General features: G+C 36.6%; 1 protein-coding gene across 1 annotated transcript in view; it reads left to right on the top strand.

The window, feature by feature from the left end:
• csmd3b (CUB and Sushi multiple domains 3b) overlaps positions 1–27,271 on the top strand; it is a gene marked incomplete at its 5' end in the record, with an annotated part of 449,682 nt that overhangs the window by 199,583 nt on the left and 222,828 nt on the right. The window contains 2 exons of the mRNA XM_084131937.1: positions 11,339–11,451; positions 25,019–25,096. Of these exons, the coding sequence (XP_083988063.1) occupies positions 11,339–11,451; positions 25,019–25,096 (191 nt within the window). The remainder of the gene's footprint in view (positions 1–11,338; positions 11,452–25,018; positions 25,097–27,271) is intronic.

The following is a 27,271-nucleotide window of genomic DNA, read 5'->3' as shown; positions in this document are numbered from 1 at the left end:
AGCAGTTCACATTTTTGAAACCATACATAATTACAAGGAAAAATATTCCACATGAGGGAAATCATTGTGGTGTCCATGAAGATGTGAAAAAATAGGCATAAATCTAGCTTACACATTTACCCAAATTATTATACGCCTGTTTAACCGAAGCTAATTTGGGTGTGTTTCTCCATCCCCATACAGTGTCACTTCTCTGTGTTTTACGGCCCTGATGAGAACGTTGGTCTCCTCGACTGTGAACCGCTGCTGGCGTGCGTCTGGCAAATCCGCCATTATAATAGCAGTCCGCCATGGAACAAGCGGGCCTGCTCTTAAAGGGAATGTGAGATGACGCTCTGATTGGTTTATTTCACGTTACGCCCCAAACCACACCTATGAGTAATGAAGCTACTTCAGACCAACACATTTTAGATTTGCGTATCCGCCCACAAAGTTACTTGCGTTTCGCGTTTGATACTTGCTTTTCAGATCGTTAAAACAGGACACATAGTGTTTCATCGCCATCTAATGGCCTGGCAGCAGAATACAGCGTTTTTTCACGGATCCGTGTGAATGGGGATCGTTTTGACAATGGTGTCGAAAAACCTCTCCGTTTTAAGCGTTTAAGCATCTAACCCTAACGTTGTCGTGTAAACGTACCGTAAGACAAAACAGAACATAACCCTGACAATATATTTCTAAAATTATATTTATATTTTTTATATTTTATGAGTTATTTAAACTCATTTAAATCATAAAGAATCATTTTGAACTAATCTCTTGAATGAATGATTCAATACCAAATACATTGTTTAACAGTCACTTGTCGCCACCTACTGGTGTAACAATGTAATTGATACCATCTTTATTTGAAGCATCAATTACTTTCAAAAGGTGATTTACTCTATTTTGATCACTACCGTAGACATCAGTGTGTATATCCAAACTGTAAACCTTCATCCCAGTACTTCTGTGATCATTTGAATTATTGTAAGACAGTAATAATGACTCTGTGTGGTTGAAATGAAAGCTGTTTCACATCTATACATGAAAGCTGCTCTCTCTGGGTCAGAACACAGATCTGAATGTTCGCTGTGATCGTATCGGTCAAAGGTTTAATAGACATCTGAATCGTGTGTCAGTGCAACCGTTCAGCATTCCTGTATACATCATCTGTATTTCCCGACCTCCACCTCCATGTGTTGAGCGTGATTGTGCACAAAAAGCACCTTGCAGTTTGTACAGTGTAGGGTCCTTCCCACTGTGCTGAGATGGATCAAATTTGGCTCCCACAATGCCATGGGGTGGAGAGGCCCTGACTCTATGTAGCGGAGAACAAGAGGAGGAGGGAGGAGTGCAGGGAAGGAGTGCCCGTGGAGAACACTGATTACTTACTTTCAAAACATCAGTTTGATGGAGAGAAGCGAGCAGCTTCCCAGCGGCCTCTCATTCGTCTGGGCTTCGGCTGGGCTTCGGCTGCCTGTGATTGATGAGGCGACCGCTGGTGTGAGACCCGTGCCTGCTTTCATCTCGCTCCCTCTCTCCTCTCTCCCTCTTTCTCTTTCGCTGTCTCTCTCGCCATGGGACTGCAGGATGTTGATGAAGTTTCAGAAAGAGTAATATGTGTTCGTTTCTGTGTGTGGCAGTAGCGATTGGTGTTCTGTTTCAACACAATCTCATGGCAGTTCGTAACTATTTTACGTTTTGGCGAAGTGGTGGATCATTCGTATGAATTTGTACAATCTCACTTGCTTTCGTATCTGTCTGCTTACTCCCCTGTGACGGGTATGTTTAGGGGTGGACCTTTATGCTTATTTTTTATTTATTTTTTTGAAATCATACTTTTTTGCACGGTTCACATCGTACAAATTCATACGAAATCGCCACCTCGTAACAGTTACGTTTTCCTGTGAGATCAGCTTGGCTATTTACTAGGAAACAGTAAAGTGACATTTTCTATTTAAAATTCTATTTCTATAAATTCTATAGTTTTCTATTTTTGAATTTTCAGCATCATTACTCCAGTCTTCAGTGTCACATGATCCTTCAGAAATCATTCTATGATGCTCAAAAAACTATTCTGGGCCCAGTTCCCCAAAACGTTCTTATCGCTAAGTAGTTCTTAACCTATTCCTTAACCTCTCTCTTAACGTTATGGCACGATTCCCGACACGTTCGTACGCTAAGTATATCTTCTGTAAGTCACACTTTCGGAAGGTTGGTCTGGACCACTCTTAGCTTTACCTTATCACTGTTGCAGGTCTATACGAATATAATTCTATTTTTAATACACCCAGACAGTATTCAATTAGGCTAATTCAAGTGTTTTCATGCAAAGAATAAAATTGTCATTACACTGATTGTTGTTAGATTTTTAATTATATTATTATACAATATTATTAATTTAATTAAAAAGCGCTTTTAAAGGCCAGTGAAAGCATAGGCTACTGTCAGTTAAGTCCTATTCGGACGCTAATATTGTTTTTCATGGGCTTGTATGGTATTTTAAACATTTATAGGGGTGAGTCGGTGATTTTAGTGCCGTCCGAATCCATAATATCAGTGTTTTTTCTCACCCAACCCGCGTAAAAATCCCTGGCCAAATTAGTACCTACTGTTTTTTGACAAGCAGGTCGTGTGGTAATTTAATTGCCGTCTGAATCCACATCTCTGAGTTTACAAGAAGAGATTCAAAATCCACTGTTTAAACCCTTTTTGATCACTGCCGAGCACCGAGATGTAGGCCTACACTTTTATTACTGAAATGCTGGAAAGTATTTCCAAGAACAATATTTCATCGCAGGACCTCAGCGACCAAAAGCACGTACAAATTTGAAATGGTTATTATGGCAGCAATATATGATACAATTTAAAAATATGTAGGCTAGGCTATTATAGGCTATTATAGTTTGGATTATTTTTTATAATCCTAATAAATGCAATTTCAACTATTTCTGAAGTGCTTCTTTTATAAAGAACATCGCTTTCTCACATAAACAGCCCCTGCACAGGAGAATAATTGATTCTCAAGCCATCGATATCAACCAATTCAGCACCATCGCCACGGACAGCGCCCGGTAACGTCGCACGTAAGAAGGTATATCTTAAGCAGCTTCCTAAGGTATGGTTCGGGGAACACACTTAGGAACATAAACAACTTTGGTAAGATATATCTTTCGAGTCTAAGAGTGCGCTAAGAGTGAGCGTTATCAGGGAACCGGGCCCTGATTATTATCAGAAAAAAGTTGGGTTACACTTTATTTTAAGGTGTCATTGTTACAGTATAATTATACATTTAATTCCTAGTAATATTAAGGAACTACATGTACTTACTACAGGGTTAGGGTAGGATTAGGGTTTAGTTGAGGGTCAATTGTATGTAATCATGCATAATTTACTGTTATTACTATGGTAAGTACATGTAACATATGTAACAAGGACACTGTAAAATAGTGTTACCAAAAGTTGTGCTGCTTCATATTTTTCAGGATTCTTTAATGAATAGAAAGTAAAAAAAAACAACAAAAAAAACATTTATTTGAAATAGAAATCTTTTGTAACATTTACGCGTGCGCGCGCGTGTGTGTGTGTATGCGTGTGCGTGCTCACCAAAAAATAGAGGGTCTCTATGTTAGTGCTGCCACCTTTCTTAATTAGCATCTAGGCAATTAAGACAGATTCCTTGAATAAGGAACATGCTAACAGCTGTCATTTGCTAATAATGAATCTCTCCTAATTTTGCACAGAACGACTGAGAGCTATTGATCTGAGAACGGGATGTGACTCGCATAGCAAAAGCTTAAAAGCTTGCCAAGTCCATTACGGTCAATGACGATACGCTCTTATTTTTTCTTTCCTCGTGAGAAGGCTTTCTCCCTTTTGTCTCAATCTCCCTTTTTGAAGTTTTTTTTTTAGAAAAGTCGATGTGTTTTGAAGCCACATTTCAGTGTGTGAGTCTGAGCACGCTCTGTAGTTCCGTGTGTCTTTTGCTGCATTTATTGATTTAAGTGGGTCATTCACATCATTCATATGCATCTCAGCTATAATCCACTTCTAAAATCTCACACACCCGCAATACATGCTATATAATCTCGTTCGATTTGTAGCACAAGTTGGGGTGTACCTGCAGTACCTTTCCCTGCTGGGTGTCTGAAGCGTGTTTAAAATTGTTTCTGTTAGTATTAGATTTGTAATGTCATAATCAGGGTAAGCAATATTTCTCTCCACACTGAAAGCAAAAATTCTGCGGCACTCAACACTCTTAAGCTGTCACTTGGGTGGTATCCTTTCAAAAGCTCCTATTATATACCATTCCTGTACTAATATGTTCCTTTAAGATACTAATATGCTCCATTTATGGGTAAATAGTAAGCAAAAGTGGTATGTTAAAGGTTTACCACCCACTGACAGCTGAACAAAATCACAGGCAATAATGAATTGTTGTCCTCCCTGTCTAGTACATTGACTGCCAGTTATCTCACACTGAGGACTTTTCTGAATGCAGAGATACAGAAAGTTGAATGCAGTCTCTTTCTCCTCTTCTTAAACCTTTTTTACTTTTCCTGTTATTTTTTTTTGTACCTTGTCCGCTCCTGCACATCTCAAACTCTCTCCGTGTCTCTTCCTTTCTGCCACACTCATTCATTTTCTCTTGCCATTCTCATGGCATTTGACTGTGTCTTATTAAAATGTCTTAAATCATAAATATCCCATATTACAGAAAACAAGTCAGAATTTTGTGAGCAAAGATCTTCATTTTAGTCTATGCTTATTGTATATTTTTTACTTTAAATCACATATGACATAAATACAGAGTTGGATCATTCGAAATTAAATAACTTGACTTAGTCCAGCTATATACATACTTGCATATTTATTAATACAGATTGTATATTTAGAGTCACTTTGATGAAGATATACACTATATGTTGCATAAATAAATAAATAAATATATATATATATATATATATATATATATATATATATATATGTGTATGTATATTCTTTTTCTCTCATATGCTTGTACACACACACACACACACACACATTTATATATATACTGACATTATCTGTCATTAAATACTTCTAGACTACATTGCAACAGTTGCTGTTTGGTCCAAATTATTTAATAGCTAAATATGATCTGTCTATTGACTGAAAAAGCAATTCGTTCTGCAACCATATTTTTTTTCTTTATCACAGAATATGTGTACACATTTTGAGCAATATTTGTTTCCAATGCAGCCCCATATCAGCTAGTCTTATTTATAAACCGTTTCACCATTCCATGTGGATTTACTGCACCGACATGGCAGGATTTGCTCGTACGACTCTTTGCTCATCCATGTGTTTGATAACCTCCGCTTCCTTTTCCTGACCTTGCACACACACACACACACACACACACAGAGAGAGAGAGAGAGAGAGAGAGAGAGAGAGAGAGAGAGAGAGAGAGAGAGAGAGAGAGAGAGCAGACACCTTGGAATGAGCTATGCTGATTAAATTACACTTATCCATGTGAAAGGGTTTATTGACTTGCATGGTGATTTATTCAGCTGTAGGATCTAGGTGTTGTGGAGGAATCAGAGTTCTGCTGTTGTGCTTGGGTTCGAACACCACCAGCCTCTCAAATTATGTTGCTGCAAAATTCACACTTATTTAATTAAACTGTCAGGCAATTACAAATAACATGTGCTATACAGAAGTGCGACTCGCTGCCGGGACAATCGCATCAATAAGCTGAAGTAAATTTGCCAGTGCACTAAAATTCACTTTACAATTAAAAAACAAAGCTGTATTTCTGTTCGGAAGTGAGCTGATATACAACAAGGGCATCACTGAAGCACTACATTCAGCCATATATTTTCAAATTTAGGGCCCGCCTGCAAGGACATGGGTGGGTTGTCTTTTTAATAAGTTTGCATGATGCAAATATAAACAAGTTTGTGACCCTCTCCATCATTTTGACACATTTTGCATTTTTATGCACTGAAAATAAAAAATTCAAAGCATTCTAATGTTATAATTGTTTCTCCAAAACTTTTAAGTGGCCTCTAAAGATTTAAAACAATTTTAAGACTTTTTTTCTTTTTTTTTATACATAACTATGGTTTTATATTAGTAGTAGTAGGGGGAGACTGGGGATGGTTGTAACATGGGGAGAATTGTAACACCATCAGTTTCACCAATTAGGGATAAGATAGGAGTCATGTGATCACTTCAGTATTTTCCTACTTCCCCGATCACACATGGTGATTGTCAAGGCTGGAAATAGGCAAATGCAGAATATATAGAGAAAAAACTGATTTTGTATGATTGTATGACTTATATTAGATTAAATAGTAGTTTCTTAGGCAATATGTGATGCATAATTTCAACAAACATTGGCTGACAGGGATGGGGAAGGTTGTAACACTTATTTAAAAAGTGTTACAACCATCCCCTTACAGACTAAGAATATAATTAAGAATTTTCTTGATTTTAATGTTTTTACAGAATGAGGGCATGAAAAATATTTTTATTTACTGTTAGACTTAAAGATGTACAAAGATGTTCTTTAATCTGGTACATTGAAGTAGTGTTTATTAAGTAAACCGTTAAATACACGTTTGTCTAGTAGATTAATCAAGTTTGTTCTAGTTGACAAATTTAAACACACACGAACAGACACACACACACACACACACACGAGCCAAACAGACATATTGTAGGGCCCTATTTTAACGATCTAAGCGCATGGTCTAAAGCACAGGGCGCACGTTGTCCCTATTCTCATAATGAGTAATGGGTGTGTTTTGGGGGTAATGTGAAATAAACTAATCAGAATCTCATCTCCCATTCCCCTTAAAAGCCAGGTGCGCTCGCGCCATGGTGGACTCGCTATTTACATGACGGAATTTGCAAGTGAAGTAACTGAACGTGTCTCCAGAGCGCAAACGGATCTGCTCGTCCGCGAGGTTAAAGCCCACAAGCAGACCATCTACAGGACAAGCCAGATTCCACCATATCTTTATGTACACAATATTAATCTTTTACAATGTAATCCTTTTATATTTATTATTTGGCATGTTTGTGTGCTGCTGTGCGTCCCTGTGTGTGTAATAAGCAGAGTGTACGCGTGTTGTGGACCCGCCTATAGGCGCACATTACTAGAGCGCTGTTTAAATAACAAAACAAAAAATGCAGTCTATTTCTGTTGCCTCAAAATAGCAACGCGCCAACAATGCGCCTGAACATCTGAACCTCGTTTTCAGACCAGTACACAAATGCATTTGCTATTTAAACAACGTGGCGCAGGACGTAAATATGAAAACTGCGTTGGGCTGAAACTAGCAAAAAACACTTGCGCCACGCTTGGCGCTGCATTGCACCGGGTGTAAGCTAGCGCCCATAGTCTGTTATTGAGAGAGAGAGAGAGAGAGACATTGTTCTTTTATTTAAATAAATCTGGTTTTGAACAATATCATATAGTATGGCATCCATTTTTACTTCTTTTGTCTAATTGTTACAACTTACCCCAACATGTGTTACAACCTACCCCGGTAGTGGGCTAGGTTGTAACAAAGGAACACCACGTATTTTACATCAACTCACGAGGTCTGTGCTATTCTTGTTGAGGGTTGAATTGGTTCCATTTGTAGTAAACAAATGTGGATACTTTGTATAAAACTTTGAGAACTCAAGCTAAAAAATTCAGCGAGTTATAGGTGCTGAAGCAAAAAGTGTTACAACCATCCCCGGTCCCCCTACTAACAGGTTAAGCAAAAATGTAATGCATTTATAATATAGTTCATCTATATTTAACTCTTTCCCCACCAGCATTTTTTAAAAAGGTTGCCAGCCAGTGCCAGCATTTTTGATCATTTGCACAAAAGTTTCATGGCCCCCAGAATATTTTGTTGAATATCTGAACATTCAATATTTCAAAAGAAAGAACAGACCCTCTGTTTGTAAAAAAAAAAAAAAACTGTTTTATTCTAGTTTCATGCATTCTTTTTTTTATCAACACTTAAATATGGGTACGTTTCATAAAAAATGGCAACATTTGTTGAGAAAACGCGTTTAAAAGATTACATCTGGACGGGATTCAGAACGGTGATCAAATCACAGATGGAGTAAATCGAGTCCATCAACACCCCCAAAGCCTCACAGTCCTGTGTAATAGCGCCCCCTACGGTATAACAGAGAAAACACGGAGAGCCGGAAAATTCCGTCAATGGCGGGGAAAGAGTTAACAATATGTTTCATCCATTTGTTAGCGATATGGGTAAATGTAATGTCAGGTAATATGTTGATACACGATTAAACATTTCAGTAAGTTATACTGTTTCATGCTACAGGTGTTAGTAAAGCAGAAGAAATGATCGATTCATTCGCACTCTGAGTTTCTGTTTGAACTGAGGCGCTGCAGTGATCATTAAAGAGCATCAAAATGGCATTTAATGTTTGATTTTTGCACAACAAAATGACAGAATCTGAAAGCTGAGACTTTGTTTGATCAAAAATGACTGTAAACACTGTATTTTGGTGCATTAAGACTCAGTATGATGGAGCGAATCACATATTTGCAGAGGTGTGCGAATATGGGCCTGTAGAGTCTGTTCAATGGTATTTGTCATGCATGAATAGAATAAAAGTACTTTCTTTTAAAGTCAAAACTGAGTATGAAGTGTATTTTGGCATGGCACTACTTTGTAAGTATGTAGGTTATTGGCAGAAAAGGGGATAAAACTAAAACTTTTTAATGTTAGGCTTTTAAATTTAAGGGGCTTTTGCCATTCTTCATTTCTTAAATTAAATTACGCTCATAAAACGGAAGAACCTAAATGGTTTTGACTCGTAATTAATTTATGGTCTTTATAGTAACAGATGTTTAATTTATGGGACTCCATTTCAGATTTTAATTTAAACTCACTGCGACATGTAAAGTCACGGACATGGAGAGGTTTGTGTGTGCAAGTACTGTTGTTTTGGGATTGTGCCAACCGCATAACAACAATGGGACAAACAAAGTCTTGCAAGTTTCATGTAAATCCTGAATACATTTTTCAAAGACTCATTACTAGGATGTCGGGAAACCAGTTGTCCCTTTGGGAGGCTGACGGAGCTCTGTGAAATCTCATATAGTATGTTTTCTTAGTGTGAAACCAAGAAAAAGTTGTGTGTGACTATGCCACAAATGGTATGGTTTCTAAATATTGTATTTAAAGGTCACAGGCTTATAAAGAAATACTTAACATACAACATATTTTGCACTATTACAGTATGATTTATAGTACAAATATCAAGGTGTTGTTTACCTGTTATTGTATAGTCTGTATTTTAAATTTGCGCTGTTTTAGTCGTGAACTGTTTGAAAACGAATCTATTGAGTGAACGTTTGAAAGAATCATTCGTTATAATTAATAAGATACTCACTTGTCGCCATCTACTGTCGTAATGATATAGCTTGCAGAAAGAGTCACTGGAAGAAACTTTGGTTAACCGAATCAAAATATGTGACCCTGGACCACAAAACCAGTCACATGGGTCAATTTTTTTAAATTGAGATGTATACATAATCTGAAAGCTGAATAAATACGCTTTACATTGATGTATGGTTTGTTAGGATAGGACAATATTTGGCCGAGATACAACTATTGAAAATCTGGAATCTGAGGGTGCAAAAAAATTTAAACATTGAGAAAATCTCCTTTAAAGTTGTTGATTTATGTTGGCGATTGTGCTGCATTCACTCACAAAAATAAATGTTTTATATTTTTACGGTAGGAAATGTACAAAATATCTTCATGGAACATGATCTTTACTTAATATCCTAATGATTTTTGGCATAAAAGAAAAATCGATAATTTTGACCCATACAATGTATTTTTGGCTATTGCCACAAATAAACCCGTGCGACTCGAGACTGGTGACGTGATCCAGGGTCACATATTCAAGTCAGTAGGATTTTCTTCCAGCGAGATTCTGAAGAGAGTATGTGATTTCGGACGCACCCTACATCTTTTGTTAAAAGGCCTATCCACCTTTTTTCTTACAAACCTACAGCGTATATATATATATATATGAAGAGTTCAGATGCAAAAGCCTCTAAGTGGCATCTGAAATTTTCTTCTAGAATGATCATTTTTATCAAGGTCTTATATTTAAGTTCAGTAATTTCACTTAAATGACAATTAATAGGTAATTTTCATTGCCATTTAAGTGAAATTAGTGAACTTAAATATACGACCTTGATAAAAATTATCATTCTAGAAGAAAATTTCAGATGGCACTTCGAGGCTTTTGCATCTGAACTCTTCATATATATATGTATGTGTATATATATATATATATATATATATATATATATATATATGTATGTATATATATATATATGTATATATATATATATATATATATATATATGTATATATGTGTGTGTGTGTGTGTGCGAGCAAGCAAGAGCTCTTTTTTAGTTGCTGCATTCTTTTCCTCCTGATTCTTTTCTTTTTTTCTATTGTTTTCCACTGTAACCGTATGAAAAATAACAACAGTCGTTATTTTGACAGTTCTGTGTGGTGACGGCAGTGGGGCAGGGCAGAGATTACACACTTTACCTTTAAGTTTAACCAAAAGAACATATACAATGTGTGTGTGTGTGTGTGGGAGAGAGAGAGAGCAAGAGCGAGAGAGAGAAAGATAACAGTAATGATATGGCTCCGCTCCAGCCTGTGAAGGCCATTAAAGTGTGATTCATGTGGCCATGTCCTTTAATGACATCTCCAGTTAGTCATCAATAAAGTGAGACAGATGTAGGATGAAGATGGAGCATTTTGATGGGTGGAGGGTTGTGGATAGAATGACCTCTGTCCTCTGTTGCAGCGCCACGCTGATTCACGACACACTGCGCACTCACACACACAACAATGTTTTTTACCTGTCAACATTTGCAGTGTGTGTCCACCGCCCCTCAAAAGTGTCCAGGGAGCGAGCTGGCCGTGTCTGGCCCGACGTGCACTCCATGAGTAATGGTGAACTAAGTGTTAAGGTGCTTGTACTCTGTTAAATGTCCCCAGTGCCATGCCTCAAAATGTCAAAGTATTAGATCAGTGACCTTGGTAGTATATTATGAGCTTTCAGAAAGTTTTATACTTCAGAAGATAAAATATTGACCATCTAAACATCTACTTTTACAGCCTAAACAGACAGATCATTTAAACTCATTCTGACAGTGCTATCCATCATTGTTCATCTACAAAACGTGAGTTTTACAGCCCGTTTAGACAGATGCCAGCTTATTATAAATGTTTTTCGTTGTCGTTGTTAATGTGTGACATTCGGTAACAAATGTAAAGAGCTTTCCTTCATGTTTTCACAGGCTATCCGGAATGAATGTCCCATCTCCTATTGTTAGCAACAAGAACTGGCTGAGGTTACACTTTGTTACTGACAGCAACCATCGATACAAAGGCTTCAGCGCCCATTATCAAGGTAAGCTGCTCGCTTTATCATTGCAAATGCATGGTTTCCATGTCTAGTCTTGCTCCTATGAACACTGCAGTGAAGGTCTATTAGATTGTCCTCTCTAGATAATTAATTACATGATTAATTATCTTAGATTTGCAAATTTTTGTTGCATTAAAGATGGAAAAAAAAAGGATTGAAATTCTGAGTTAAACACATTTTAATATCAATTATCATGTTGTTCCAGATGTCTAATTAATTCAAGCATGAGAAAGATATTTCAAAACTGTGTTGATTGTCATTGACTTCAGCTCACCCGGCTATTTTTGCAATAACTTTCAACATTCAGATTCAGAAAAGTGTTGTTTTTGTTGCCAATGCTTGAATGCCTCTTTCCTTTTTCGGTTGATTTGTTTTTTTGTTTTTATTTTGTGCCGTTTTTTCAAACTAACTCATTTCTCAACAACAAATCACATTTTGTCTTTCTTTTGAAAGTAGCTATCTTTTTGCTTCTCTCATAAAAGCTCAAATGTAATAAAATTGTGGGGGTTGAAAGAAAGAACGGGGCGAAAAGCGAGCCGCTTTTAAGTTTTATGCTTTGACAGGCCATCCATAGCCATAATTTTCTCATGTGCTTGGCTGCGTACTGTGTTTGTGAACTACTTACACACATTTACCATAAACCCGATTCCAGTGTCTACACAACCATTGGCTCGAGCTGTAGAGGTCTGGAGTGAAATATGAAATTGTTTGCCAACCCTTACATATCTATGCTATTCAGTGTTAATAATGTTGTTTTTATATGGAAATGCATACATGCTAAAGTCTTCTAGGTTTTTGGATCATTTTTCTGAGTCTTAAGTAAAAAAACAAAACACAAATTTACATGATGCTACAACTTAAACTACATTATAAACCAGATACGCAAATTGTTCAATAGACCAGTTGGTATGAGCATCCCTGAAATGCTTTGCGTAACTTGAGAGACCTTTGTGATGTCAGTCTGCTTCTATATCCTTTCACCTAAATAGACATGCAATCATCTTGGATAATTGAAAATGTGAGCAGAAGTTTGGCTATAGGATTGGATTTGTTTGATGTGTGTATGATCCAAGAGTGGTGATTAGAAGCTTGCTGCACTGAATTGAGCTGGCATGTTTTTTGACTGTGAAATAGCAGGTACTCGCTGCATCACCGGGACAAGTGATCGGGTTCAGAATGCAACATCTGCACTGCGCTTCAGGACACAGCCCAGCAAAATCCAATTTTGCCCACTGATTCATCTGAAAGAGATGCCATCAGAATGGAAGCCCATTCCATTTCGGCCCTCTCCACTCTTATTCACATTAACCAGCTGTTGCTGGTTCAAGATGCCAGTTGATGGCAATGCTCATCTGCAGAAAATAAAGCTGTTATTGGCAGGGCTGTTTGGCTTCAATACACACAGACTACCTCCATTTGAGAAACTCAGAGGCCAGTCCAGGCGCGTGTTGCCGGTGAACCAGTAACAAGACATAAAGGATGGTTGACGTGTTTTATTATATTTTTAATCTGACTTCCTAAAGCTATCCAGCTTATTTTGCGACACGGAAGCAGCTTCGTAGACTTCGTAGATTCATTAGCTGCTATAGGGAAATAACTAGAATACTAATAACAAAGTGCAGTGAATAGTTAAACTATTTGTGCTACAAACCAGTGTGTTTATAATTGCTACAATAAAATAATACATTAGAAAAATACCAATATCAAGCAGCATAATGAGCTGATTTGTACAGCAAAACATAACTGGAAGCGGATGACACCGGAAGCCAGACGCATTCAATTTACAAATGACTTTGCCCACGCTTACGTTAAAAATAAGGGGGATTCTCCACAAATTACTGTAGTCATTCTTTCTGTTATTGAAGAAAAGGGTTTCTCATACAACATTCATAATTTTTAGCATATTTTTTATCACTGATCAACCTTGCATATAGTTTTAAGAGAACAGGATAATGATAGAGCAAAAGTGTAAGTCCAGAAATATTGTATTTATTATTTTTTGGGGGAAAAAGTGTAGTTAGTTAGTTAGTAGGGATGCACCGATGTAATGGCCAATACTCGATATCAGCCGATAAAAGCAATTATTTTGACTAACGGCCATCGACCAATTATTTAAAAACAGCCGTTTTTACATTTTGATGCTCTTAAATGTGACGAAATGCAACATGGAGCGTGATTTATTCGAGTCATCTCTTCCTCATTACTACAAGTGACAGCATGAAAAAAAATGCATGAACACCAAAAGACGAAAAGACGTTAATAAAACAGCTTATGAACATTGTCACTTAACGTTGCATTTACATTTTTTCCAATGTTCACAGTTCGTTAGTTAGTTAAAAAAAACATAGAAAAACTCAGAGAGGAGCTTCTTAAATGTATGTTTGAACACATTTTTCATGAAGACAAGCATTTATGAAAACTTATGTGCAACTGAGTTGTATACAAAACTTTTCATTTGTTTTTATTTGACTGTAAAAATAATATCCGAAAATAAATAGCAGTAGTAGCAGAATATAATAGTTTGGGCTCTGTTGTTCACTTTAAACTCTAATATTATACCCCGTATAGTTTATAGCATTAGTTGAGAGAGATTTCAATCAAACTATTGGTATCGGCAGATATCATTCTGAATAATCTGTATCGACGGGGACATTTAACGTCGGTCATCTCTATTAGTTCGTCACATGCTCCTGGGAAAGGTTTTCTGAACATTGCCATGAGTTTTTGAAAGTGACCTTGTGCCGCACTGTGATGGTTCCACCAGGCATTGTTGATTCACTGACCGCAGGGAACGAGAGGGAATGTAAATCCTTTATGTCAGAATCAGAGGCTTGAGTATTTGATGCGAGCGGCTACGGGCAGCGAGTGGAAAGAGTGTGACACGGATGTTCTTCAGATGATTGAAGTCCTGACATGCTGCTGTTTTCTGGATCACCCGGAAAGGCTTGGTGGTGCTAGCTGGAAGGCATGCTAGTAAAGCTGGCTAGGAAAGGTCTCACATTCATAAGATTTAATCAAATTCTCAGTAAGGCGCTACAGCTCTGACCATGAGCTGAACTAATGAAATTATTCAATTAAAGGAGTACAGTAACTTAGCAAAATGGAGGTCAAATGTAGTTCTCCTAAACTTCAGGATAAATACAGACTTTTTAAAACACCCGATTCCTTCAGACGGCAAAAAATACAAATTCCATTTGAACTTTCTGTGGCTTGTAGACAATTTAATTCAAATTAAGACTCATGGATTGAAAGGGAGCCGATTCTTTGATTCAGAAATTTTGCCCAACCTTGATCTATCTAAACTAGCCTATAAAGTCAATTCAATGTTTGTTTGACACTATAATTCTCCTTATTTCGGGGCTTTTGTTGTCAAATATGGATATGTGCATTGAATGCCATTTAATTTGATCAATTAATTGGCATACCATATAATATATTAAACTGTTTAAATTTTTAAATGTTAAATAATAAATTGTGTCAGGATTGTGTCTGGGCTCAGTTGCAAGAAACCTCGTTACAAAACTCGTAGTTATTATAAATAGTATATTGTCACCTGGTGTCTCTTGAAGTGGCTATATGTAAGAATTTGCATGTATTAATAGCTTTTTGTATTATCAATGTGAGAACAGCTTTTAATGAAACTTTAAAAAACGAGACCTTCCCCGAACTGATTTTTATGTGAAGGACTCGTTTTTGCTGGGAAAAACCAAAGGATGTGACGTTTACGTACGCATCCAAGAACCTCTCTTCCGTTCTGTGACACATTAAACAAATGCTTATACAATGTTCAGGATAATGCTAAAAGAGCTATTCTGTACTGTAATGTCAATGTGTCATGCTAAGAAAAGGAATTAATTCAAATTATAGTCTTACATAGCCAGATCTAAATAGTCTACAGTCTCAAATATACTTTATAATCAAACTATCATAACAGTGTCATTTTAATTACCTCTTCTGTCGACATGATGCCAGTGAACAGCTGGTGAAAGCTTATCCACATCACTACGATCAGATGCTTTCTTAACTGCTGTTTTCTCACCGCTGTCCTTTTTGATGTGTTTATTATGTTATTGAGAGGAAAGTGCACAGCACATATTTACATATTCATCTAAACGTAAAGCATCTCAGCAGCGCCTGGATGTTCGTTAACCGCATATCGCTGCAAAGGTATTTACAATTTCTCTTTACTTCTAAGCAAAGAACGAAAAATAACTTTGTCGCAAGTATATCAGGGCATCGAATCACATTCAGTCTCATGTATGTTACGTGTGTGCGAGAAATAAGTTGCTGGCTGCAGTTCACCTAACGGCCACCGGTGTTGCTAATAACTAGGGTTTCTGAATTCTACATAAAATAACCCGTTTTTGTTTTTTGGGCAACCTGCTGGTACTCAGAGAGCTTGTTTCCGTGTGCATCTCGCAAGAATGAAATGCCTTATGGTGTTAAGAAAAAAAGAAAGAAAATACATCATTCAACCCCCAAAGCAACTAAATAAACAGGAGTTTGCATGTACAGATGGTAGTGGTGTCAAATCCGCAAAGCGCACTTCTCCTTCAAGCCTAAGTCATTTAGAGGTGAGGATGATAATGAAGAATAATCGAAGATACATCATGTAAACTAGGGCAAAGAGTTTGGCAAAGGGCCAAGGAAGACATCTTTCATAACGCCATAAGAATTGCAAATGTGCAAATGGAGTTCTTCTACCAAACTTAGTCTTGAATCTTTCTGATGACACAGCAAGCACTTCGCAACACTTTTTGCTCACTGTTCAGAGTAGGTCAGTTAGAAATAGAATCCGTTTGTGGCCAGTCATGCCTTTCCTGGAGTGGATCTGCCACATCTAATATAGTCCTCCTTTGATGGTCACTCCTGCCACTCCCTTCAAACTGGGAGCAAGATTGTGGAAGCATGTTCGTACCGGATTCACAAATTCGCCTGGGGGGCGTAATTATTTGGCTGGACTCCGCTAGGTCTCTGTCAGACACGATTCCTCAAGAATTTCCTTAACTTAATGCCATTAGTGCTACAGAAACTCCAGCAAACAGTCTGTATGCTCCACACCACTGCCTGCTCTGCTTAAGATGGGCGGTTAAATGTCCTCTAAATGTCAAAAATTATGCTATGCTTGTTTGAGCAATGTGGCCTTTGGAGAATTGGAAATGTGAAATGAATCTAATATGGAGATCAAAGTTGTCGATACTTCGTATCAGTGTAACAACATGATAAAACAAACAATATCACATTGTCAGAATTGTACTGTAAGTGTGTCAGTAGGGCTTGACAGAACATCTCTAGGCCTATATACAAAACAATACAATTCAGACTCAAACTCTGGCTTCAGTGTCTTTTGGATCTGTGCCTGGGAATTAAGCTTTAGGCAAAAGCAACTTGACATGAAGTTGAAACATTGTGTCAGTTTTAGGCAACAGAGTGAAATCCCAGAAAATCGTACTGCATATTTCAGTGCCAAACTGCCCATCACCATCTGTACAGTGCAAGACAGCAGTGTGTTGATATTCCTCAAATATTCTAGTTATGGCTTTATACTAAACACTGAAAAAATCATTTTCATTTGTAATTAACATTTAGCACAAAAAAACAAAAAACATTATGCTTTATTTTGATAGTCCACTTTAGACATTCTACTAACTATAAATAACGTTGCAACTACATGTCAACTAACTCTCAACAAACTAGGTAGTAGTAGAAAAAGTTGACGTACTGTAGGCTTGATAGTCAATATAATGTCTGTTGAGAAGCATTAGAATAAAGTGTTTAATTTAAGTGTTAAAACAATAAAACATGCCAGTGTTAAAGTGCAGATGTTAAACATACAGTAATACTCTAATGAGAGTTAGTTGACATGTAGTTGCAAAGTTACTTATAGTTAGGATGTCTAAAGTGGACTATCGAAATAAAGTGATGTTTTAAAAAAATCTGACAAAAGCAAAATTTCACAAGACATTGAGACTTGTTCAAGAATATCTGAGTAAATCGTTTTGTTTTTGTTACCTCATTCACTAAATTTTCGTGTTACAAGTACAAACCTCATGAAATGTTAAAAAAGAGAAAAAAAAGAGAAACGGATAAAAGTAAACTTAATTCAAAAACTGAATTTTAAACATCTTAAGGGCTTAAGGTGGAGACTCCATTCAATCTGTTTTCTAGGTAATTACATTTTATAATTCAGTTTATTCAGTTATTCAATTATTGAGTTTTAGGACTTTTATTCATAAAATGCTTAGAACCAATTTTGCTTGATGATGCAAACTGGTATTTGTTATCATATTATTCTCATATATCATATTATCCTCTATTATATATCTTAGGCCTTGCACATTAACAGGAAATACTTCCGTTTTGATAAAACCAGTGCAAACAGTCCATTGAAATAAATGACAGTATAATAATTTTTAGAGCTGAATTTCCCCTTCCCTTCTGCTTGAATATGGGTGAGTTGTTGCTAAGTGGAAAGAAAATGTCCTGAAAACAGTCATTTTATATCTAGTTATATTGGCTACAAGAACATTGCGGTCTAATTGATAACCAGGCTACAGTAAATAAGCATGAAGAGACTCTCTAAACAGAATAATTTAGAAGAACAGCTGGAAATCAGATAACATGAATGATTTTAAAGAGGGAAAATAAAAACATGCTTTAACTGTTGGGTGATTATTCGTTTATATTTATACCATACATAATTCTTTGGACAGGGCGATGCTTGATATGGTTATCATAGCCAACATCATAGCCAACACAAAAGCTCAAGCTAGTATCTTCTTTACTGGTCGTGTTTATTGTTTACTCATATTTAAGCAACCTAAGGGCACACAGAAGGTTCTTTTTTGTATAGATTATTCACAGAAGCAGAAATAATAACCAAAGTTGCCCTTGAGCTACAGTGGCTTATCAAACTGCACAATTTAAGAACATAAGCAGTATTTATCTCACCTTGTAGGTCATTTACAGTTTTCTTCTCGCTTACTTGAATTTCTTCAGTAACTGTAAATACAAGAACTGTGAAAAACACATTTTATTGTGATTGAGTTTTCTGCTTAAAGGGGTCAATAAGGCCATTCTCTGATCATAGCTTGTGTTAAAATGGCACCCACAGCTGATATTAAACTTTCCATTGATGAATGGTTTGTTAGGACAATATTTGGCCGAGATACAACTATTTGAAAATCTGGAATCTGAGGGTGCAAAAAAAATCGATTGTGCTGCATTCACTCACAAAAATAAATGTTTTATATATTTACGGTAGGAAATTTACAAAATATCTTCATGGATCATGATCTTTACTTAAAATCATAATAGTTTTTGGCATAAAAGAAAAATCGATCATTTTGACCCATACAATGTATTGTTGGCTATTGCCACAAATATACCCGTGCGACTCGTGACTGGTTTTGTGATCCAGCGTCACATACTGATAATGCAGAGATTTGGTAAGCGTCCGAGTCCTTACGGGTGTATAAGTCTTTAAAGGGGAAACATCCCCAGGAGAGAAATATATCCGTAACTCTAATAGCTCTCAGTGTTGCCATTACTTTTAGACAAGAGTAGCGCATTTGGTCTCAGCAGAGGAGATTTATCCAAGAGTTATGTCAGAATTCACTCAGGAAGGCTTTTAGATGAAGTAATGGCCAGAAAGCAGTAATTTTCCTCAAGTATCATTATACTTCTCCTCTGTTCATCATTTATCTTAATGGTTTTATTAGGGGCAGTTGTTTAAAGTGTAACTTTTCAATCTGTTTTGTATTGTTACAATGTCGGAAGTGCGTGAAACAGAACATTTACTCTTTTTCTGTGTTACCTAGACAGAGAAATTCCCATTTATGTGATCACAAATGTCCGCTGGATGAAGCAAAATGCGTCTTTTGACAGCTCCGGGGCTTTCGTGAAAACGACAGATTGTACTTCCGCATTTTTGCATCCCTGTCCACAGACAGTCGGATCGGCAGAGGGTTATTAACTAAACAGTTATTGTAAGATTAGTTATTGTCTACTCTTTAAACCGCATTATGGTAAAAATGTAACACTATGGCAACAGCTTTTTTACCTGTACGCGACGGCATTGTGCTTCGGAAGGTATTGATTTTAAATGTCTTTCTGGTAGCCGAGTTTTATTAAAAAACTCATTTTGCCAGGTGTGAAGTAACCGCTTTAATGAAAAGCATAATCAAGCAGATCAAGGAACTGTAATTTGCATTTAAGTAAGATTTACAAGGACAAACGAATCAGAAGCTAAACCGCCATTGCCATAACTGAGATGTTATGTAATGATGCCTGAGAGTGAGAAGGTGAAGGTCAGTGTTATGGCAGGGAAATATGATAGTATCACTATTTCCTTTCCGATAACAAATGGTGCACAGGATCCACTCTTGACTTTGGTTCAGCTAATAATCTGACATCCAGGGCGGAAAACAATTACTGTAATCTATCCTTGACTAGATGGACATGGGGATAGTTTGCCAAGGGACTCGGCAGGGAGATAAGGTGGCAATGCAAGGACATGTCTGAGATCGCATCAAAGATAGCTAGAAGAGCTGATGTACATATAAAATTAAAGTCAAAGCGGATTGAATGCACTTTCAGTGGGAGTTTTGATTGTTAATTGTGTTTTGAAAGCTTAAAGGACAACTCCGGTGAAAAATGAACCTAGGGGTAATTAACACATGGTTACCGAGTCGGTAGCATAATGAAGCATAATGAGGGTCCCTACATGCAAACCGAAGCACTGAGAACTTTGTAAGTGTACAGACAGTTTAATAAGAAGATACTTTATAAAGACAGTACATTACGCGTTTACAGACAGGATCCATCTTGGAAAACAGTCTCAACTAATCGAGTCATGAACGCCGTGCTAAGTGAGCTTGTTGATAGGAATTACGTTTGTGAAATCTAACGTAGCACAGCGTTCGTGACTCGATTAGTTGAGACTGTTTTCCAAGATGGATCCTGTCTGTAAACGCGTAATGTACTGTCTTTATAAACTATCTTCTTATTAAACTGTCTGTACACTAACAAAGTTCTCAATGCTTCGGTTTGCATGTAGGGACCTTCATTATGCTACCGTGTTAGTGTGAGGCTATTTTGAGCCTTGTTAGTGGTATTAACTAGCGATTTACTTTTACTTACTCTGTGCCCCATATACTAGTGTTATGAGCTAATCTGTTTTTAGAGATAAAACTCTTTACATTCGATTTTCATGAAAATGCATCCCAAGGAACGATCGACTCAGTAACCATGTGTTAATTACCCCTAGGTTCATTTTTCACTGGAGTTGTCCTTTAACTCTAGTGGAACCAACAGGTGAAGGTGCGATTGTGCAGAACTGTGCATCAACAAGAAAAACAACTGCTTTCAATAACAAAACCTTCGAACCCTTCAAAAGTAGGTTCTTTGAGTTGATGAGCTCCTTGTAAAGAGGATTTGAAGATTTGATGTGTACTGTGCAGCTCAGTGGAGCAGTCATTTCCAAGAAACCCTGGATATGTTGACCTTGGTTAGCTGCTGACAGCTGCTCGCTTTTTTAATTAATTAGTGTTTGAAAAGCGATCTAAGCCCGAATAGGTGTTGAAATGCCTTTGTCACACATGTGGAGGCTCAGGAAAATGTTAAATGACTAATTATAGATGTAAAATGTCAGTTCGGTGGCATAAATAATAATTTGAGGAAAGTTTGGTTTGACAGGTAATAGACAGTAATTGTGGAAAGCCTGCATGGTCTTTATTGCCTATATATATATGGATGCAAATTTGGGGTAGAACAGCTTATTTTACAGTGCGTTCGGATATACTGTATTTATGTGCATTTTCCAATACAGGTTGCTGATGTTGCATCCAAGCTGTTGGGTGTGAATTACAATGAATGAGATTGTGTTTTAATGGGTTGTCTGGTGCATTTATAGTCTGATCTTAGCTTTATTGATGGCGTATAACATTTTGTGCCATTTGCGATGCTCAAGAAGCGATAAGCAAATTACTTGAGATGTCTAAAGTGATTGAAAGATATGCTGAAATATCATTTGTGATAATATCCTATGACAAGTGGCTTTCGGTTTCAAAACAGTAATCTGTCGCCATCACCATAATCCTGGTGAGTAGCTATTTCTGCCAAAATTTTGAATTAATCATATGCATTATGATTTTATGTCAGTGTTTCTACTCACGTTTATAATGATAGAATGTCTCAGCACTGTTATGGGATGATTTGCCGCAGCTGAAAATGAATGTGATCATAACTGAAGTTTAAGGTTTAAGCTAAAAAGTAAGCATTACAGCAATTAGCATTATGTGTAATTTCGGTGCGTTTTAATGTACCTTTAAAAAGTGGTTTAATGTCATGTCATTGGTTAAGGTCAACAGTGCTATCCTCAGTTTTAATGTTTTGTCACTGGCGGAGCGTCTCATTTGCAGGTCTCGCGTCATGATTTATTCAGCATAAACCTTTTAAGTAGAAATAGGTGCCAGAGCAAATTCCATCCACAGAATAATTGGATCTAGGCGTGCCTATGTCAATAGCGTATTCAAATTAATGCTAAACAAGTTCATGTTGAAATCTTCTAGTGCTTTTTCCGAAATACGTTTTTCATTGGTTTTTATTTATTTATGGTGATGTGCTGATCCAGTGGGTGGTTAATGGATGCTCAATAATGAAAGTGAAGTTCCATTAGGTGTTGATAGAATGATTCCATTTTCAACCGGATACTGTGGGTGTATTAATCACCCGCCATTCTGAACCTGTGTCCTCCAGATATTCAGTTTAGTAAAAAAAAAAAAAAAAGAAAAATTTTAGGAATTTTTCTCAACTTCAGGAAGTACTTATGGGTGACTGGCATAATTCTGGCATAATGCTGTTGATTACATACAGTATATAAATTCAACTCAGTATAAATTCAATCCCTCAAAAAAAAAAAAAAAAAAAAAAAAAATGAAGAATACATTAATACTCTTTGAAAATGTGTATTATACATGTTCGCATATGACCGTAGTGTGATTGAATAACTTACTGCTATTTTTAGAATAGCATTAGTTGCTTTATTGATGGCGTATAACATTTTGTGCCATTTGCGATGCTCAAGAAGCGATAAGCAAATTACTTAAGATGTCTAAAGTGATTGAAAGATATGCTGAAATATCATTTGTGATAATATCCTATGACACATGGCTTTCGTTTTCAAAACAGTAATCTGTCGCCATCACCATAATCCTGGCGAGTAGCTTTGTATTATACATGTTCGCATATGACTAGTGTGATTGAATAACTTACTGTATCTGTGTAAAGTTGAATTCAATCTATCTACGGTGACTTATATATGCATGCATATTTTACATGCAAGAATACCACAAAGTTGCTGTTTACATGTTACCACCTCTAAAATGTTGGTTTACTCTAGACTTGGTTTACCCTAAACTTTATAGCTCAAATAATAAACAGGTATTTTTACTTAGTAATTCATCCTAAACTTGCAGCATGCATTTCAACCTTCTGGATACTGGTGTTGCTGCAACTGTGATTTGATTGTGAACTTTTAAAGAAAAAGAAAAAGAAAAAGATTGTTATATTCTGTGTCTAGCAGCATTATGCCTCAAATACTGTCTATAAAACGCATTGTACCCAGACCATTCCTTTAATTATAATGTTCTTTGTACTTTGATACATCTCAGGAAGCAACAGAAATTGGTCGTTTTAAATCCAGGAGATGTTAATGGGCCAGGATCAGCTGTATAATAACTAGTGCAGAGTGGCTATAATACATGTTTTTGATCTGCTACTTCTGACTTTTTGCACTGACAATTTGATATAGAGCTGATTCTGGTTAGATTGAGGATCACAATTATTATTATTATTATTATTATTATTATTATTATTATTATTTAAATAGAGATCATAATTCTGAAAAGACAACTAATGAATTATACATTTTTTTAAAGATTCAATGACTCACCTAAAAATATACTTCACTTGTTTCATTACTGGATGAATCAGCGTTTTTGAACGAATCTCTTGCATGCATGATTCAATGACTATACATTTTTTAACGGTCACTTGTCGCCACCTACTGGTGTAACGATGTAATTGATACAATCTTTATTTGAAGCTCCAAGTTACTTTCAAAAGGTGATTTACTCTATTATTTATCACTATACCGTAGACATCATTTTTTAAATCCCAACTATAAACTTTTATCCCACTGCCTCTGTGATAATTTCAATTATTGTAATACAGAAATAATGATACTGTGTGGTTGAAAAGACTGTTTGTGAAGCTGTTTCATACCTGTACATGACATCTGCTCTCTCTGGGTCAGAACACAGATCTGAATGTTTGCTGTGTTCGTACTTGTCAAAGGTCAAATCTTTGTCATTATCGTGTGGATCGTGTGGATGTTTAAGATTATGTAAGGGTGGGCAAACATCGTATTTCATTCATATTCATAGGCTGTCTGAACTCTCAAATGTAGACCCCGCTTCAACAAAAATGCAATCTATATCTCTATAGGAAGCTGTTGAACTTGCACTTGCATGGCCTCTCTAAGACTACACCTCAGGTTTACACAAAGTCAAGAGCTCTACCATGTTCTTTTTTTCCTGTGTCATCCACTTCAGGACAAAAATGTACTGCTCTGTTATGGGAAACACAGTTGTTTTCTAGGAATATTCATAAATCCCAATGCCAAAAATATCACAGATGCAGTTTTAAAGTGTAAAATTGCTTTTGCTTTTGCTATAGTTCAATGTGTTCAAAATATTACTTCCAGAAGAATTTACTGATGGAAATTCACTCCGATATGACATAATTAATGGAAGCTCTAATTTTCGTCCCTGTTCCCGAGCTCTAGTCACTGTCACATCACATCACCAGGGTTCATTTTCAGGTCCGTGTTCCCATAACTAATGTGACGACCAGGAATTGTTTGTGTTGCTTTGCATTCATTAAGCATTTATTAGTTAGCTGATTTAATGACATGCACCATTTACAAAGGGAAAAAGATGCATTTTCCACGATGTTTTCAAATATTCAGAGTGGACTAGTTATTATTATTATTATTAATAGGTTTTACATTCCCAACAAGACTTCTGTTTGACCTTTGACATGCTGGGCTACATGCTCGTCTGGATTAGCCCTAAGGACCGTGCCATTTGTCTCTGCATGCATGTCAAACAGCCACTTTCCTCCCGTAGGAATACCTTGGCAGACGTTTGCGGCCTAAACACTTCCGAGAGGCAAAGTCTGCTTCACATCCAGTGGTGTAGACATGCAGCACAAGCTGAAATCTTCCCCTTGTCAAGGTTGACAACTGAACAGAAGTCCTGTCCCCCACCATTCCTTTATTAATCTCACTTTTTCATTTTATTATTCAACACATGCCCATATTTTCTGTTCGCAGAGCACTTTGGAAAATGTCGACACTGCTATACTTTTCTGCTCTTCTCTCTCATGCGCTTGATGATGGTTTATTTTTTCAATGCTGACAAGTTTATTTATAATCTGTTTCACCTGATTTCATGTTTTTTTGTTTCATCTTTATTCCCCTTTTAACTAGTGAAAAGGTCTGTAGATTTCAAATCTAGAGGAGTAAAATTATTCCCTGGCAAAGACAACAGCAACAAGTTTTCTATCTGTGAGTCTACCCTTTGTTACTATTTTATGGTAAATCTGTGTTACTCGTCTGGAGTCGATTACAGCAAACAGTGACCGTAAGATCATTGCAAGATCATCTCGTGCTGATAAGCATTTATCGGCAGAATCGCAGATGAATTTCAGTTCCCATGAAAATCTCACAAGCAGAAGTTTCCAGGCGATTTAATTCAACACCCCACTGAGAGTTATTTCCTCAAAAGCATGAATGGTAGTTTACCGTAAAATTGTGATTTGTACCCCATAACGAGGGAGTGACCTTGTGGCTTGTGATATGATCTTAAATTTCATTTTTAAATCAGCATCCAGTTAGGTTTAGCTTCTCCTCGTTTCACTTTCACAAACAAATATGTTTCATATGGCTGCAGCTGAAGCCCTTTGGTCTAAGAGGTTATATTTATTTAAATTATGGATTTTCTTAAGAATAGAAAAAGTATGTTATGCAACAGACATCAGACATTTATGAGCATAGTTCACATAATTACGTAATTTGGTTAAACAAGACAGCGACATGAAACTCAAATTCATGTTTCTTCACTTTAATGTTCCAGCATGCACTCTTATGTCACTCTTAAAACATTCAAAATTGGCGTTTTATTTCAATGTTTAGTATGTATTCAATTATTAAAACAGTTATGCTAACATGGAGCCAGTCCTGTAGATATAAAAAGCTCTTTTGATTCCCTAAATCAGGGGATTTCAAACTTTTTGATGCCTCTAAATATATCATTAGATTATATTTATATGATGGTATGGAAAAAATAAAATATAAAGGCAGATACGTTGTCATGTACAAAGACCCATTTACACTGTGTAAGACAAATAGTAAACATGATGAAGACAAACATAGTGTCTGCGTAAAAATAATTACATTTTATGTTTTTATATTGTTTTTTAATATTGTACTAAAGACAAATGAAATCACAAAATAGGGAAAAAACTGTAATTTTAAATATATAACCCTGAAAATAAACATTTTCAGTTTAATTCAAATGTTTTTTATAGTGCTATTTACTGTAAATCTGTATTTATATTTATTTTTATTGTATATGTTTTGAAGCCCTCTCCTGGGCCCCAGTTTGAAACCCCCATAATGAAACATTTCCTTGTAAAATGGAGAAGGAAAGATTGTTTTATGCTATCCGGTTAGAATAGACTTTTTTTTTTTTTTTTCTGAAAGACAGTCCAGCAAATGAACTGAAGATCAGCAGCTACAGTCACACAAACTACAACAGCATGTCTCCCGTTGACCAAATATATAAAAACCTGCAATGATCTTCAACAGCGTCATGTTTGTTTTTATTGACTCTTTTATTTTGTTTGGTTTGCTTGTGCTCTTCTTATTTTCCGTTGAATGTAATTGTGTTGTCAGTGAGTGCCATGTTTTTCGATTTCGGTTAAACTTTTTTTTTCATTGCTTTATTTGTGGATCGTTATCTGCTGATATTGCTTGCATGACCAATCTCCCTTGCCATTTCCAAACCAGCAGTTTCTCTGTCCGTCAACAACACAACACAGTGAGCAATGTTTGCACCATGCGGTTCTAATCTAGTACCCATTGTGAAAGTTATCAGACTAGATTGCAGCTTTCAAACACGGGAAATATCCACTATTTCATTATTTTTCTTCTCACTTGCATATTGTTGGGAATAATGCACTGTGATCAACCCTTCCATTATGTCGGGCATTTTCCGTTAGAAGAAGCTTGTAGTGCTTCCATTTTCCTTTTACTTGTCATAGCTATTGAGGTAATTTGAAGCCTTTTAAGCCTTAAGTATACTTCGGGCATGGTGTAATTTCCGTCGTCGGTCGGTGTGTGTACAACAGCGCAAGATGAATGTTGAGACAAAAGAGTCCACTAGATGGCGATATGCACAGTTGTGATGTACTGTGCAGTGGTCAAAGAAGAGTGTGGAAAGAGCAATACAAAACAACATATCCTTCTACATCGTTTTTGTTTTGTGATTGAAAAAATATGAGATGGGAGGAAAAATTATTCTCTCGCAATTTTTTTTCGCTCCCCTATGAAACTTTGCGTTCGCTCGCACAACTTTTGAGTTCTTTGTGAGCCGAACGCAAAGTTTCCCGGGGACCGCAAATGTTTTGCAAGGGAATGCAAAGGTTTTGTGACCGAACACAAAGTTTCCCGGGGACCGCA

The sequence above is a fragment of the Abramis brama genome, assembly GCF_963993115.1.
Source record: "Abramis brama genome assembly, chromosome: 12".
In the NCBI taxonomy this organism is placed as follows: domain Eukaryota; kingdom Metazoa; phylum Chordata; class Actinopteri; order Cypriniformes; family Leuciscidae; genus Abramis; species Abramis brama.
Note: the sequence above shows the minus strand (reverse complement) of the source record. Positions and strands in the feature narration are given on the sequence as shown.